This window comes from Centropristis striata, chromosome 23 (genome assembly GCF_030273125.1).
Source record: "Centropristis striata isolate RG_2023a ecotype Rhode Island chromosome 23, C.striata_1.0, whole genome shotgun sequence".
Lineage (NCBI taxonomy): Eukaryota > Metazoa > Chordata > Actinopteri > Perciformes > Serranidae > Centropristis > Centropristis striata.
In genome coordinates this window covers 1,888,190-1,905,879 of record NC_081539.1, presented here as the reverse complement: position 1 = coordinate 1,905,879, position 17,690 = coordinate 1,888,190, and the positions used below count along the sequence as shown (strand labels likewise).

At 42.3% G+C, this 17,690-nt stretch overlaps 2 protein-coding genes and 1 pseudogene across 2 annotated transcripts in view; all 3 read left to right on the top strand.

Moving 5' to 3' along the window:
- fars2 (phenylalanyl-tRNA synthetase 2, mitochondrial) overlaps positions 1 to 14,877 on the top strand; it is a 116,965-nt gene extending 102,088 nt beyond the window's left edge. The window contains exon 9 of the mRNA XM_059326857.1: positions 14,375 to 14,877. Within this exon, the coding sequence (XP_059182840.1) occupies positions 14,375 to 14,554 (180 nt within the window). The 3' untranslated portion in view covers positions 14,555 to 14,877. The remainder of the gene's footprint in view (positions 1 to 14,374) is intronic.
- Positions 8,650 to 10,418, top strand: LOC131961924 (nuclear factor 7, brain-like). The gene has a single exon (XM_059326856.1). The coding sequence runs from the start codon at positions 8,650 to 8,652 to the stop codon at positions 10,051 to 10,053; it is 1,404 nt and encodes a 467-aa protein (XP_059182839.1). The 3' UTR covers positions 10,054 to 10,418.
- On the top strand, positions 12,018 to 14,319 carry LOC131961925 (E3 ubiquitin-protein ligase TRIM35-like; annotated as a pseudogene).
- Positions 14,878 to 17,690: the final 2,813 nt, after the last annotated feature.

Sequence of the window (17,690 nt, the reverse complement as noted above, 5' to 3'; positions counted from 1 at the left end):
TAACATTTCCTCTCTTCATCTTTGGTCTCTATTTCTTACTTTTTTCTCTCGTTTCCCCTGCAGCCCTCTCTGTGTTAGTGTTGATTCCCTTGGTCTTTGCATTGCTGCAGTTCAGGTGTTGATTGGTCACTTGTTTTGATTTATTCTACTATAAAACACTTGACACATAATCTAATATTATCAAGTCCTAAATCCAAGTGGCAGCAAAATCTACAGCCCAATCCCTCACCAGATCCCAACATCCTTTATTTGTTTGTTTATTTTTATTGAAGGAAATTAATAAGGTTTTCCTTGGTCCAAAATTAGTCAAATGTACCATTTATTATTCTTTTCGTACTTACATTTCTACCTTACACAGTTGCAAAGACAGCTTCAAACTCAGAAAAGAAAAGAAAATAGTCAAAAATCCCTCCAGAATCCAACACTGAGACTCCAAGACCTTTAGAACAGCTGAGAAATATCCATGCTGTGATTTGGTTTCAGAAACTTTTGACATTTAGTAGATTTGTGTATTTTGTGCGATTGTATGGCAGCACTTCTGTTGTGTTTCCTGCTGAGAAAGCCCCTTATTGTGAGTCTAGTGTGTCAGCCATCCATCCTCTGAATGCTCCAGGTCTCTAGTCTGAATGCTCCAGGTCTCTAGTCTGAATGCTCCATGTCTCTAGTCTGAATGCTCCAGGTCTCTAGTCTGGATGCTCCAGGTCTCTAGTCTGAATGCTCCAGGTCTCTAGTCTGAATGCTCCAGGTCTCTAGTCTGAATGCTCCAGGTCCCTAGTTGCTGGTTGTAAAGTTTCATGAGGCTGTGATTATCCTAGAGGTCCCAGCAGCTCATTTTATACACTGACACCAAGTTTCAGTCATCACACATGAAGAACTTTGGGCTCAATGAATCCACGAGAGTCTCAGCTTTACACTCAGACCCCATTTATGCAGCTCACAGACCGTTTAGGTCACAAAGACTCACACACAAGAGGAGAAAACAACACATTTTACTGCATTTCTCCTGGAACGTTAATGTGGTTGGTACCAATGGGTTAGAGGCCCCAGAACGGAGCCTTGTGGAACTCCGCAAGTCATTTATGCTCGCTATCGTCTTGAGAAAAACCTGCATGGTTTCTACCCCAAACTACGTTTCATTTGCATAATTTTTTGGGTATAAATAGAACCTATTTTTATTCAGATATCTTTAGATTAGAGGTCAAGAGTCTCAGCTTTACACTCAGACCCGATTTATGCAGCTCACAGACTGTTTAGGGACCCCAGGACGCACACAAGAGGACACAATAACACATTTAATGCATGTTACAGCATGTCTGTAAAGAGACACAGAACTTGTTTTGATTCAGAGATCTGCAGCTCAGAGTTGTTCACCAGTTTGGAATGAGACTCAACCTAATAAACTGTTGTTTTAAAGCTCCGCCTGTCAGCTGACTCACCTGAGACAAACCAGGTAACAGGTTGTGTAAACAGTCTGTGAGCTGCATAAATGGGGTCTGAGTGTAAAGCTGAGACTCTTGTGGATTCAATGAGCCAAAAGTTCTTCATGTTGATGATGTTCGTGAGTAAAACTTGGTGTCAGTGTATAAAATGAGCTGCTGGGACCTCTAACTAGAGACCTGGAGCATTCAGACTAGAGACCTTGAGCATCCAGACTAGAGACCTGGAGCATTCAGAGGATGGAGGCTGACACACGAGACTCACAACACAAAAGCTGACACACAATCACACAAAATACACAAATCTACTAAAAGTTTCTGAAACCAGATCACAGCAGGATTTTTCTCTCTTGGAGTCTGAATGTGGGATTACTGGTTACTGTCAGCTGCCGTTCAGTTCAGTTCACACATACACACACACACACAGGTGAGTCAGCTGATGGGCGGAGCTTTAACAGTTTATCAGGTTGAGTCTCATTCCAAACTGAACACTCTCTCTCTCTTTCTGAGAGACGGATGTTAAAATCCAGCTTCGGACTAAAACCTCCACTTTGACTGAAAGAGGACGACTTCAGGAGATTACTGGGAATACTGGAACAGCTCCACTTCACCCAGCTGCTGAATCCACAAACTGAACAACATTTTTACTGGAAAGTAAAGTAACTTTGACAGAACAGGGAGTGGCTGAGCTGTTTGTCTGCTGTGTTTTCAGCTTCACTCATAGACGAAATGGCTTCCAGATTAGAGGACGATCTCTGCTGTTCTGTCTGCCACGACATCTTTAAAGATCCTGTTCTTCTGTCATGCAGCCACAGCTTCTGTAAAGACTGTCTGCAGAGCTGGTGGACGGGGAAACCAACCAGAGAGTGTGGAGGGAGGAAGAGGAGCAGAAGAGTCAGATGACGAAGGAGAAGATGGAGGCTCTGAGCAGAGAGATAGCAGCTCTTTCAGACACAGTCAGAGCCACAGAGGACCAGCTGAGAGCTGAACACGTCTCATTCCTGCAAAACTACAAGGCTGCAGTGGAAAGAGTCCAGCAGCGCCCCCTGCTGGAGGATCCACAGCTGCCCTCAGGAGCTCTGATAGACCAGGCCAAACACCTGGGCAACCTGACCTTCAACATCTGGAACAAGATGAAGGACATGGTCTCCTACAGTCCTGTTGTTCTGGACCCAAACACTGCTGGTACAGAAATCATCCTGTCTGAAGATCTGACCAGAGTGAGAGCAGGAGAGAAACAGCAGCTTCCTGATAATCCAGAGAGGTTTAATTATTATTTCTCTGTTCTGGGCTCTGAGGGCTTTAACTCAGGCACTCACAGCTGGGATGTTGAGGTTGGAGACAATATAAGCTGGTTCCTGGGTGTGTTAGCAGAGTCTGCCCCAAGGAAAGGAGACATACTGCCTGGATTATGGAGAATAGGGTTCTATGAAGATAATTACTCATCACGATCACCATCAGATGGACAAACTGCTCTCGTAGTGCAGAAGAAGCTCCAGAGGATCAGAGTGAATCTGGACTGGAACAGAGGAAAGCTGTCGTTCTCTGATGCTGACACTAACACACACATACACACCTTCACACACACTTTCACTGAGAGGATGTTTCCATATTTGTCCAGTTACGATGATGATCACCCACTGCAGGTTTTACCAGTGAAGGTCTGTGGCTGCAGGACAACAGGAATAGACGATCAGCATCGTCCTGAAGTCTTTGAGGAACATGTGACTACCTCCGTCAGTGTGAGGAAATGATGTCATGATGATGTGACCAGATCAGTGAGTGTGATCAGATGAAAGAGCTGTCAATCACTCTGTGACTGGCAGTCGTCTCTGTGGTTTCCTGTTTGATTATTGATCAAATCTTCAAAGTGAAATCTCTGTAAAACGTAATTCTCATTGATTGTTTTTTTTTGCTTTAAGTGGGTGTTTTTTATGTTAAATTTCAAGTTTTATTGTAAGAAAAGAAAGCTGTCTTAATCAATATGATGTATGTTTTTTGTATTTTTACATAGAATTTACTCATCATCATCAAATCATTGTCATTTATCATTCAAGACCATTAAGCAATTGAATAACACTGTAAAAAAATAAATAATAATATTATATAGGTAATAAGTATAAGTCCCATTGTTGTAATTTACGGATTTCAACTTCCATGTTCTGGTTAATATTTGTAAATAAAGTAATTAACTTTAAGGCATCTGGACTGTTCGTGCATTATTGGGCTTTTATTGTGAAGGGCGGGGCAGGTGTGTGGCAGCGGGCGTGGCTTCATGAACAGCAGCTGACAGTAACCAGTAATCCCACATTCAGACTCCAAGAGAGAAAAATCCTGCTGTGATCTGGTTTCAGAAACTTTTGACATGTAGTAGATTTGTGTATTTTGTGCGATTGTATGGCAGCACTTGTGTTTCCTCCTGCGAAACCCAGTTATTGTGAATCTAGTGTGTCAGCTTACATCCTCTGAATGCTCCAGGTCTCTCGTCTGGATGCTCCAGGTCTCTAGTCTGAATGCTCCAGGTCTCTAGTCTGAATGCTCCAGGTCTCTAGTCTGAATGCTCCAGGTCTCTAGTCTGAATGTTCCAGGTCTCTAGTCTGAATGCTCCAGGTCTCTAGTCTGAATGCTCCAGGTCCCTAGTTGGTGGTTGTAAAGTTTCATGAGGCTGTGATTATCCTAGAGGTCCCAGCAGCTCATTTTATACACTGTCACCAAGTTTCAGTCATCACACATGAAGAACTTTGGGCTCAATGAATCCACAAGAGTCTCAGCTTTACACTCAGACCCCATTTATGCAGCTCACAGACTGTTTAGGGACCCCAGGATGCACAAAGACTCACACACAAGAGGAGAAAACAACACATTTTACTGCATTTCTCCTGGAATGTTAATGTGGTTGGTACCAATGGGTTAGAGGCCCCAGAACGGAGCCTTGTGGAACTCCACAAGTCATTTATGCTCGATATTATCTTGAGAAAAACCAGCATGGTTTCTACCCCAAACTACAATTGATTTGCATAAATTTTGGGTACAAATAGAACCTATTTTTATTCAGATATCTTTAGATTAGAGGTCAAGAGTCTCAGCTTTACACTCAGACCCCATTTATGCAGCTCACAGACTGTTTAGGGACCCCAGGATGCACAAAGACTCACACACAAGAGGACACAATAACACATTTACTGCATGTTACAGCATGTCTCTAAAGAGACACAGAACTTGTTTTGATTCAGAGATCTGCAGCTCAGAGTTATTCACCAGTTTGGAACAAGACTCAGCCTGATAAACTGTTGTTTTAAAGCTCCGCCCGTCAGCTGACTCACCTGAGACGAACCAGGTAACAGGTTGTTATTCTGACTCACTGAGACGAAGACAAACACACACACACACACACAGGGTGAGTCAGCTGACGGGCGGAGCTTTAACACAACAGTTTATCAGGTTGAGTCTCATTCCAAACTGAACACACTCTCTCTCGGACGTTAAAAGACGTTAAAATCCAGCTTCGGACTAAAACCTCCACTTTGACTGAAAGAGGACGACTTGAGGAGATTACTGGGAATACTGGAACAGCTCCACTTCACCCAGCTGCTGAATCCACAAACTGAACGACAGTTTTACAGGAAAGTAAAGTAACTTTGAGAGAACAGGGAGTGGCTGAGCTGTTTGTCTGCTGTGTTTTCAGCTTCACTCAGAGACTAAATGGCTTCCAGATTAGAGGACGATCTCTGCTGTTCTGTCTGCCACGACATCTTTAAAGATCCTGTTCTTCTGTCATGCAGCCACAGCTTCTGTAAAGACTGTCTGCAGAGCTGGTGGACGGAGAAACCAACCAGAGAGTGTCCGGTCTGTAAGAGAAGATCTTCAAAGGATCGTCCACCTTGTAACCTGGTGTTAAAGAAGCTGTGTGAGAGTTTCTTACAGGAGAGAGATCAGAGAGCTTCAGAGCCTCTCTGCAGTCTGCACTCTGAGAAACTCAAACTCTTCTGTCTGGACCATCAGCAGCCAGTGTGTCTCGTCTGCAGTCACTCAGAAGAACACACCAACCACAGATTCAGACCCATCGATGAAGCTGCACGACAACTCAAGAAGAAACTTCAGGAAACTCTGGAGCCTTTAAAGAATAAGTTAGAGGTTTTTAAAGGAGTTAAAGTGAAGTTTGATAAAACAACAGAACACATTCAGGTCCAGGCCCGACGCACAGAGACGCAGATTAAGGAGCAGTTTAAGAAGCTTCACCAGTTTCTAGAAGAGGAAGAGGAGGCCAGGATGGCTGCACTGAGGGAGGAAGAGGAGCAGAAGAGTCAGATGATGAAGGAGAAGATTGATGCTCTGAGCAGAGAGATAGCAGCTCTTTCAGACACAGTCAGAGCCACAGAGGACGAGCTGAGAGCTGAACACGTCTCATTCCTGTACAACTACAAGGCTGCAGTGGAAAGAGTCCAGCAGCGCCTCCTGCTGGAGGATCCACAGCTGCCCTCAGGAGCTCTGATAGACCAGGCCAAACACCTGGGCAACCTGGCCTTCAACATCTGGAACAAGATGAAGGACATGGTCTCCTACAGTCCTGTTGTTCTGGACCCAAACACTGCTGGTACATATCTCATCCTGTCTGAAGATCTGACCAGTCTGAGAGCAGCAAAAGAGAGACAGAAGCTTCCTGATAATCCAGAGAGGCTTGGTTATTCCTTCTCTGTTCTGGGCTCTGAGGGCTTTAACTCAGGGACTCACAGCTGGGAGGTCCAGGTTGGAGACAATAGAATCTGGTTCCTGAGTGTGTTAGCAGAATCTGTCAAAAGAAAAGGAGACATACAGTCTGGATTATGGAGAATAGGGTTCTATGAAGATAAATACTCATCATGTTCACCATCAGATGGACAAACTGCTTTCGTAGTGCAGAAGAAGTTCCAGAGGATCAGAGTGAATCTGGACTGGAACAGAGGAAAGCTGTCGTTCTCTGATGCTGACACTAACACACACATACACACCTTCACACACACTTTCACTGAGAGGATGTTTCCATATTTTTTCAGTCAGGATTGGAAGAATCTCCCACTGCAGGTTTTACCAGTGAAGGTCTCTGTGGCTGCAGGACAACAGGAATAGACGATCAGCATCGTTCTGAAGTCTTTGAGGAACATGTGAATACCTCCGTCAGTGTGAGGAAATGATGTCATGATGATGTGACCAGATCAGTGAGTGTGATCAGATGAAAGAGCTGTCAATCACTCTGTGACTGGCAGGCGTCTCTGTGGTTTTCCTGTTTAGTTATTGATCAAATTTTTAAAGTGAAATCTCTGTAAAACTTCATTCTTATTGATTGTCTTTTTATTTTATTGGGTGTTTTTTATGTTAAATTTAAAGTTTTATTGTAAGAAAAGAAAGCTGTCTTAATCAATATGACGTGTTTTTTGTATTTTTACATAGAATTTACTCAATATCATCAAATCATTGTCATTTATCATTCAAGACCATTAAGCAATTGAATAACACTGTAAAAAAAAAAATATTACATAGGTAATAAGTATAAGTCCCATGGTTGTAATTTACGGATTTCAACTTCCATGTTGTGGTTAATATTTGTAAATAAAGTAATTAACTTTAAGGCATCTGGACTGTTCATGCATTATTGGGCTTTTATTGTGAAGGGCGGGGCAGGTGTGTGGCAGTGGGCGTGGCTTCATGAACAGCAGCTGACAGTAACCAGTAATCCCACATACAGACTCCAAGAGAGAAAAATCCTCCTGTGATCTGGTTTCAGAACCTTTTGACATTTAGTAGATTTGTGTATTTTGTGCGATTGTATGGCAGCACTTGTGTTTCCTCCTGTGAAACCCAGTTATTGTGAATCTAGTGTGTCAGCATCCATCCTCTGAATGCTCCAGGTCTCTAGTCTGAATGCTCCAGGTCTCTAGTCTGAATGCTCCAGGTCTCTAGTCTGGATGCTCCAGGTCTCTAGTCTGGATGCTCCAGGTCTCTAGTCTGGATGCTCCAGGTCTCTAGTCTGAATGCTCCAGGTCTCTAGTCTGGATGCTCCAGGTCTCTAGTCTGGATGCTCCAGGTCTCTAGTCTGGATGCTCCAGGTCTCTAGTCTGAATGCTCCAGGTCTCTAGTCTGAATGCTCCAGGTCTCTAGTCTGAATGCACCAGGTCTCTAGTCTGGATGCTCCAGGTCTCTGGTCTGGATGCTCCAGGTCTCTAGTTGGAGGTCCCAGCAGCTCATTTTATACACTGACACCAAGTTTCAGTCATCACACATGAAGAACTTTGGGCTCATTGGATCCACAAGAGTCTCAGCTTTACACTCAGACCCCATTTATGCAGCTCAGGATGCACAAAGACTCACACACAAGAGGAGAAAACAACACATTTTACTGCATTTCTCCTGGAACGTTAATGTGGTTGGTACCAACGGGTTAGAGGCCCCAGAACGGAGCCTTGTGGAACTCCGCAAGTAATTTAGGCTTGCTATCGTCTTGAGAAAAACCTGCATGGTTTCTACCCCAAACTATATTTGATTTGCATACATTTTGGGTACAAATAGAACCTATTTTTATTCAGATATCTTGAGGTCAGAGGTCAAGAGTCTCAGCTTTACAGTCAGACCCGATTTATGCAGCTCACAGACTGTTTAGGGACCCCAGGATGCACAAAGACTCACACACAAGAGGACACAATAACACATTTACTGCATGTTACAGCATGTCTGTAAAGAGACACATAACTTGTTTTCATTCAGAGATCTGCAGCTCCGAGTTATTCACCAGTTTGGAACAAGACTCAACCTGATAAACTGTTGTTTTAAAGCTCCGCCCGTCAGCTGACTCGCCTGAGACGAACCAGGAAACAGGTTGTTATTCTGACTCACTGAGACAAAGAGACGCACACACACACACACACACACACACAGGTGAGTCAGCTGACGGGCGGAGCTTTAACAGTTTATAAGGTTGAGTCTTGTTCCAAACTGAACACACTCTCTCTCTCTCGCTGAGAGACGGACGTTAAAATCCAGCTTCGGACTAAAACCTCCACTTTGACTGAAAGAGGACGACTTCAGGAGATTACTGGGAATACTGGAACAGCTCCATTTCACCCAGCTGCTGAATCCACAAACTGAACGACAGTTTTACAGGAAAGTAAAGTAACTTTGACAGAACAGGGAGTGGCTGAGCTGTTTGTCTGCTGTGTTTTCAGCTTCACTCAGAGATTAAATGGCTTCCAGATTAGAGGACGATCTCTGCTGTTCTGTCTGCCACGACATCTTTAAAGATCCTGTCGTCCTGTCATGCAGCCACAGCTTCTGTAAAGACTGTCTGCAGAGCTGGTGGACGGGGAAACCAACCAGAGAGTGTCCGGTCTGTAAGAGAAGATCCTCAAAGGCTAATCCACCTTGTAACCTGGTGTTAAAGAACCTGTGTGAGAGTTTCTTACAGGAGAGAGATCAGAGAGCTTCAGAGTCTCTCTGCAGTCTGCACTCTGAGAAACTCAAACTCTTCTGTCTGGACCATCAGCAGCCAGTGTGTCTCGTCTGCAGAGACTCAGAAGAACACACCAACCACAGATTCAGACCCATCGATGAAGCTGCACAACAACTCAAGAAGGAACTTCAGGAAACTCTGGAGCCTTTAAAGAAGAAGTTAGAGGTCCTTGAAGGAGTTAAAGTGGAGTTTGATCAAACAGCAGAACACATTCAGGTCCAGGCCCGATGCACAGAGACACAGATTAAGGAGCAGTTTAAGAAGCTTCACCAGTTTCTAGAAGAGGAAGAGGAGGCCAGGATGGCTGCACTGAGGGAGGAAGAGGAGCAGAAGAGTCAGATGATGAAGGAGAAGATGGAGGCTCTGAGCAGACAGATAGCAGCTCTTTCAGACACAGTCAGAGCCACAGAGGACCAGCTGAGAGCTGAACACGTCTCATTCCTGCACAACTACAAGGCTGCAGTGGAAAGAGTCCAGCAGCGCCTCCTGCTGGAGGATCCACAGCTGCCCTCAGGAGCTCTGATAGACCAGGCCAAACACCTGGGCAACCTGGCCTTCAACATCTGGAACAAGATGAAGGACATGGTCTCCTACAGTCCTGTTGTTCTGGACCCAAACACTGCTGGTTCAAAACTCATCCTGTCTGAAGATCTGACCAGTCTGAGAGCAGGAGGGAGACAGCATCTTCCTGATAATCCGGAGAGGATTAATGATTACTGCTCTGTTCTGGGCTCTGAGGGCTTTAACTCAGGGACTCACAACTGGGAGGTCGAGGTTGGAGACAATAGAATCTGGGAACTGGGTGTGTTAGCAGAATCTGCCCCGAGGAAAGGAGACAAAACGTCTGGATTATGGAGAATATGGTTCTATCGAGATACATACTCATCATTGTCACCATCAAATGGACGAACTGATCTCGTAGTGCAGAAGAAGCTCCAGAAGATCAGAGTGAATCTGGACTGGAACAGAGGAAAGCTGTCGTTCTCTGATGCTGACACTAACACACACATACACACCTTCACACACACTTTCACTGAGAGGATGTTTCCATATTTTTTCATTTGGGATTGGCTCAATCAACTCCCACTGCAGGTTTTATCAGTGAAGGTCTCTGTGGCTGCAGGACAACAAGAATAGACAATCAGCATCGTTCTGTTCAAGATGTCCTGAAGTCTTTGAGGAACATGTGAATACCTCCGTCAGTGTGAGGAAATGATGTCATGATGATGTCATCAGATCAAAGAGCTGTCAATCACTCTGTGACTAGCAGGCGTCTCTGTGGTTTCCTGTTCGATTATTGATCAAATCTTTAAAGTGAAATCTCTGTAAAACCTGATTCTCATTGATTTTTTTTTCTTTTATTGGGTGTTTTTTTATGTTAAATTTCAAGTTTTATTGTAAGAAAAGAAAGCTGCCTTAATCAATATGATGTGTTATTTTTGTATTTTTACATAGAATTTACTCATCATCATCAAATCATTGTCATTTATCATTCAAGACCATTAAGCAATTGAATAACACTGTAAAAAAAATAATATTATATAGGTAATAAGTATGAGTCCCATGGTTGTAATTTACAGATTTCAACTTCTATGTTCTGGTTAATATTTGTAAATAAAGTAATTAACTTTAAGGCATCTGGACTGTGTGTGCATTATTGGGCTTTTATTGTGAAGGGCGGGGCAGGTTTGTGTTAGTGGGCGTGGCTTCATGAACAGCAGCTGACAGTAACCAGTAATCCCACATTCAGACTCCAAGAGAGAAAAATCCTGCTGTGATCTGGTTTCAGAACCTTTTAGTAGATTTGTGTATTTTGTGTGATTGTGTGTCAGCTTTTGTGTTGTGAGTCCCGTGTGTCAGCCTCCATCCTCTGAATGCTCCAGGTCTCTAGTCTGAATGCTCCAGGTCTCTAGTCTGGATGCTCCAGGTCTCTAGTCTGAATGCTCCAGGTCTTTAGTCTGAATGCCCCAGGTCTCTAGTCTGGATGCTCCAGGTCTCTAGTCTGGATGCTCCAGGTCTCTAGTCTGAATGCTCCAGGTCTCTAGTCTGAATGCTCCAGGTCTCTAGTTGGAGGTCCCAGCAGCTCATTTTATACTCTGACGCCAAGTTTCACTCACTAACATCATCAACATGAAGAACTTTGGGCTCATCGAATCCACAAGAGTCTCAGCTTTACACTCAGACCCCATTTATGCAGCTCACAAACTGTTTAGGGACCCCAGGATGCACAAAGACTCACACACAAGAGGAGAAAACAACACATTTTACTGCATTTCTCCTGGAATGTTAATGTGGTTGGTACCAATGGGTTAGAGGCCCCAGAACGGAGCCTTGTGGAACTCCGCAAGTCATTTATGCTCGCTATCGTCTTGAGAAAAACCTGCATGGTTTCTACCCCAAACTACATTTGATTTGCAGAATTTTTGGGTTCAAATAGAACCTATTTTTATTCAGATATCTTTAGATTAGAGGTCAAGAGTCTCAGCTTTACACTCAGACCCGATTTATGCAGCTCACAGACTGTTTAGGGACCCCAGGATGCACAAAGACTCACACACAAGAGGAGAAAACAACACATTTACTGCATGTTACAGCATGTCTGTAAAGAGACACAGAACTTGTTTTCATTCAGAGATCTGCAGCTCAGAGTTATTCACCAGTTTGGAACAAGACTCAACCTGATAAACTGTTGTTTTAAAGCTCCGCCCGTCAGCTGACTCACCTGAGACAAACCAGGAAACAGGTTGTTATTCTGCCTCACTAAGACAAAGAGACACACACACACACACACACACACACACAGGTGAGTCAGCTGACGGGCGGAGCTTTAACAGTTTATCAGGTTGAGTCTTGTTCCAAACTGAACACACTCTCTCTCTCTCTGAGAGACGGACGATAAGATTCAGCTTCGGACTAAAACCTCCACTTTGACTGAAAGAGGACGACTTCAGGAGATTACTGGGAATGCTGGAACAGCTCCACTTCACCCAGCTGCTGAATCCACAAACTGAACGACAGTTTTACAGGAAAGTAAAGTAACTTTGAGAGAACAGGGAGTGGCTGAGCTGTTTGTCTGCTGTATTTTCAGTTTCACTCAGAGACTAAATGGCTTCCAGATTAGAGGACGATCTCTGCTGTTCTGTCTGCCACGACATCTTTAAAGATCCTGTTCTTCTGTCATGCAGCCACAGCTTCTGTAAAGACTGTCTGCAGAGCTGGTGGACGGAGAGACAAACCAGAGAGTGTCCAGTCTGTAAGAGAAGATCTTCAAAGGAGCATCCACCTTTTAACCTGGCGCTAAAGAACCTGTGTGAGAGTTTCTTACAGGAGAGAGATCAGAGAGCTTCAGAGCCTCTCTGCAGTCTGCACTCTGAGAAACTCAAACTCTTCTGTCTGGACCATCAGCAGCCAGTGTGTGTCGTCTGCAGTCACTCAGAAGAACACAACAACCACAGATTCAGACCCATCGATGAAGCTGCAAAACAACACAAGAAGAAACTTCAGGAAACTCTGAAGCCTTTAAAGAAGAAGTTAAAGGTTTTTAAAAAAGTTAAAGTGAAGTTTGATCAAACAGCAAGACACATTCAGGACCAGGCCCAACGCACAGAGACGCAGATTAAGGAGCAGTTTAAGAAGCTTCACCAGTTTCTAGAAGAGGAAGAGGAGGCCAGGATGGCTGCACTGAGGGAGGAAGAGGAGCAGAAGAGTCAGATGATGAAGGAGAAGATGGAGGCTCTGAGCAGAGAGATAGCAGCTCTTTCAGACACAGTCAGAGCCACAGAGGACCAGCTGAGAGCTGAACACGTCTCATTCCTGCAGAACTACAAGGCTGCAGTGGAAAGAGTCCAGCAGCGCCCCCTGCTGGAGGATCCACAGCTGCCCTCAGGAGCTCTGATAGACCAGGCCAAACACCTGGGCAACCTGGCCTTCAACATCTGGAACAAGATGAAGGACATGGTCTCCTACAGTCCTGTTGTTCTGGACCCAAACACTGCTGGTACAAAACTCATCCTGTCTGAAGATCTGACCAGTCTGAGAGGAGGAGGGAGACAGCAGCTTCCTGATAATCCAGAGAGGTTTGATTTTTACTGCTCTGTTCTGGGCTCTGAGGGCTTTAACTCAGGGACTCACAGCTGGGAGGTCGAGGTTGGAGACAATATAAGCTGGTGACTGGGTGTGTTAACAGAGTCTGCCCCGAGGAAAGAACTCCCACAGTCTGGATTCTGGAGAATAGGGTTCTATGCAGATGAATACTCATCATATTCACCATCAGATGGACGAACTGATCTCGTAGTGCAGAAAAAGCTCCAGAGGATCAGAGTGAATCTGGACTGGAACAGAGGAAAGCTGTCGTTTTCTGATGCTGACACTAACAGACACATACACACCTTCACACACACTTTCACTGAGAGGATCTTTCCATATTTTACCAATTATGATGAGGATCAGCCACTGCAGGTTTTACCAGTGAAGGTCTCTGTGGCTGCAGGACAACAGGAATAGACGATCAACATCATCCTGAAGTCTTTGAGGAACATGTGAATACCTCCGTCAGTGTGAGGAAATGATGTCATGATGATGTATCTTCTGATCAAAGAGCTGTCAATCACTCTGTGACTGGCAGGCCTCTCTGTGGTTTCCTGTTTGATTATTGATCAAATCTTTAAAGTGAAATCTCTGTAAAACCTGATTCTCATTGATTGTCTTTTTCTTTTATTGGGTGTTTTTTTATGTTAAATTTCAGGTTTTATTGGAAGAAAAGAAAGCTGTCTTAATCAATATGACGTGTGTTTTTTGTATTCCTTCATAGAATTTACTCAATATCATCAAATCATTGTCATTTATCATTCAAGACCATTAAGCAATTGAATAACACTGTAAAAAAAAAAATTATATAGGTAATAAGTATAAGTCCCATGGTTGTAATTTACAGATTTCAACTTCCATGTTCTGGTTAATATTTGTAAATAAAGTAATTAACTTTAAGGCATCTGGACTGTGTGTGCATTATTGGGCTTTTATTGTGAAGGGCGGGGCAGGTTTGTGGCAGTGGGCGTGGCTTCATGTCCAGGGACCCCAGGATGCACAAAGACTCACACACAAGAGGAGAAAACAACACATTTTTCTGCATTTCTCCTGGAACGTTAATGTGGTTGGTACCAAAGGGTTAGAGGCCCCAGAAAGGAGCCTTGTGGAACTCCGCAAGTCATTTATTCTCGCTATCGTCTTGAGAAAAACCTGCATGGTTTCTACCCCAAACTACATTTGATTTGCATACATTTTGGGTACAAATAGAACCTATTTTTATTCTGATATCTTTAGGTTAGAGGTCAAGATTCACACACAAGAGGCCAGATTAACAGATTTTACTGCAGGAGAAAAAGTGAATGTGATAAGCATAAAGCGGGCGTGTCAGTGAAGCTAACAGATGTTAATTATTGTCATTATTTTTCTTCAGCCGCTCAGTAAATACCCTCCGCTCCACAACGACATCTCCTTCTGGCTGCCGGAGAGTCGAGAGAGCGAGGACGGGCGAGAGAGCTTCACGGAGAACGACTTCTACGAGCTGGTTCGCTCCATCGGAGGAGACCTGGTGGAGAAAGTGTCTCTGGTGGACCGTTTCACACACCCAAAGTAGGAAAACACACACACACACACACACTTTTGTTTGTTTATTTTTGGGGTTTTTTGCACAGTTGATTCAACCTGTTGTTTCTGTCATGAGTTCTTTTATACACAATGCAAATAATAAGCTTAAAAGCAACTTTTTATCCGGAAACGTCATTTTTTCGGAGGTTTTCACACTGCCACAGTAACCTTTCATCTGCGTTAGTTTCCCTTTGGATCCTTGTTTCTCCATACAGCCGATACTACACTATAATATACTATAATCATGGTTAATTTCATCATTTTGTTCATTTGAAAAAGACACAAAAGTATAAAAGACACAAAATTAAAAAAGGCAAAAAAATTACCAGGAAAAGACAAAAAATTGTAAAATAAAAGATAAAACCAAAAAGACACAAAATTACAAAAAAAATGCCAAATGTTGGAAAACAGCAACAAAAGACACAAAATCACCAAATACCAACAAAAAAAAAAATATATGAAAAAAATATTTAAAAAAACACAAAAAAACGGGGAAACAAAATGACCAAAAGAAGAAACAAAATTCCAAAAAAATGAATAAGTCGAAAAATAAATAATAATTAAAATAAATTTATAAATTTATTTAAATAAATTAATTTAAATAATTTATTTAAATAAATAAAATAATTTATAAATAAATAAATAACGAAATAGTCATGAATGTAAGAAAAAGAAAAAATGAAAAGTAGAGAGAGTGAAAAAGAGGAAAAGTGACGGATAAAAACAACGAAGCAGAAAGAAAAAGAAAGTGAAGCGGAGTAAAGGTCGCTCTGTCTGTTCTACTGAGACTGATGGAGGAGTCATCACTGTTAATTAACACACACACACACACACACACACAAACACACACACACACACACACACAAACACACACACACACACACACACACACACACTCACACTACAGTGAAGTGCCTGTTTACTCTAAATGGCAACGAGAAACGATGAGTTACACACACACACACACACACAGACACACACACAGACACATGCACACACACACACACACACACACAGACACACACACACACACACACACACACACACACACAGCTGTCCTTGGCGTACACCTCCGAGCCTGGTGTTGACATCTCATTTTTTAAGAAAGTGTGTGTGTGTTTGTGTGTGCGTGCGTGTGCGTGTGTGTGTGTGTGTGTGTGTGTGTGTGTATAAAGGGCAGCAGTGGGAGGTTGGTACCTTATGGCTAAGAAGTCCTTTTTCACATTACTTTGACACACACACACACACACACACTTCCCCGACCTTGCATTAGTGTGTGTGTGTGTGTGTGTGTGTGTGTGTGTGTGTGTGTGTGTGTGTGTGTGTGGTGAGGGCCCTGCAGTGCGTAAAAATGTCCGACACTATTCATCTTTCAGCTTTTTAATGTCTTTTAAATAGCGACCTTTTTCCCCCACTGCGCTCACACACACACACACACACACACACACACACAAACACACACACACACACACACACACACACACACACACTCAGAGGTCTAACGCTACATTAATCCACAGTGACTTCTGGTTTTATAAATGATGGGGAGAGAGACGAGACATAAAGCAGCTCAGTTTATTCGTTTATTATCTGAGTTTTCAGACTAAAATCTATAAAGTTTTGGATTAACTCAGAACTTTATTGAACTGAGACAAACATTACACACACTGAACATGTTGCATTCATGTTTACAGAAAGTTTTATTAGCTGGTGCTGAAGTTTGTTGTCTTGTTGTTTGCTGAAGTATCAGCAGATCTGTGTGATGATAAATATCAGGCTCTGTCCAAGGTGCTGAAACAGTTATGATTAGTTTCCATCTCCATACAGCTGATATTATACTATAATAAACTATAATCACAGTTTATTTCAACATTTTGTTCATTTGGAAATGTATTGTTCAGCGTTTTGGTTGGACTAAAAGATGAAACTTCAAAAAGTCACAAAATGACAAAAAAAAGTCACAAAATGACAAAAAAAAGTCACAAAATGACAAAAAAAAGATGTAAATATGACAGAAAAATATACAAAATTACTAAAAATATGACAAAAAATGACGAAAAAAAGTCATAAAAGAGGAACAAAAGACATAAAAATCACCATGGAAATACAGAAAATTAACACAATTACAAAAAATCATAAAACAGCAACAAAAGACACAAAATTACCCCAAAAAATACTAAAAGCAAAGACACAATAAGACACCAAAAACAGAAAAATGGCACTTTTTTTTATTAAAAAAGTTACCAGACAAATACAAACAAATTACAAAAAAGGCAACAAAAAGATTTAAAAAAGGCACAAAATGACCAAGAAAAATACAAAAAGATACAAAATTATATTAAAAAAGACACAAAATTATATATAAAAAAAATAATAATAAGAGCAACAAAAGACACACAATTACAAAAAAAAATACAGAAAAAGATACAAAATAATAAAAAAGAAACAAAATTATTAAAACAAGCAGTAGTTAGTTAACTATATATATATATATATATATATATATATATATATATATATGGGGAATAAAGACATTCTGGCACAAATGTCAACATTTAACACAAGAAACGGTCACTTTTTATAACAGATGATGCGTTCAAGGACCGTCGGAAAGTTCAAACTCTGACGATAACGCCTGTTTTTATAGTTTTTTTCTACTATAAACTGTATTTTTTTGGTAATTTTGTAAAAAGAAAACAAAATTATGTTTCAACCTGCTGCACATCATATATATATATATATACATATATATATACAGCTTCACTGATCCTCAATCAATCTCAGCTCACTGATTGAGTTAGAGCTGCACAAAATACCTGCAATGCACCTTTTTACTCCCAAATCCTCTCTCTCTCTCTCTCTCTCTCTCTCCTCTCTCTCTCTCTCTCTCTCTCCCTCTCTCTCTCTCTCTCTCTCCCTCTCTCTCTCTCTCTCTCTCTCTCTCTCTCCCCCCCCCCTCTCTCCCTCCCTCTCTCTCTCTCTCTCTCTCTCTCTCTCTCTCTCTCTCTTTCTGTCATTTTCTCAAACTCACTCAGACTCACTTAATTACAGTTATCATTTTTTAGATTCGTGGCGCATAAAATACCTGCAATGCACCTTTTTCTTCCCAAACCTCCCTCTCTCTC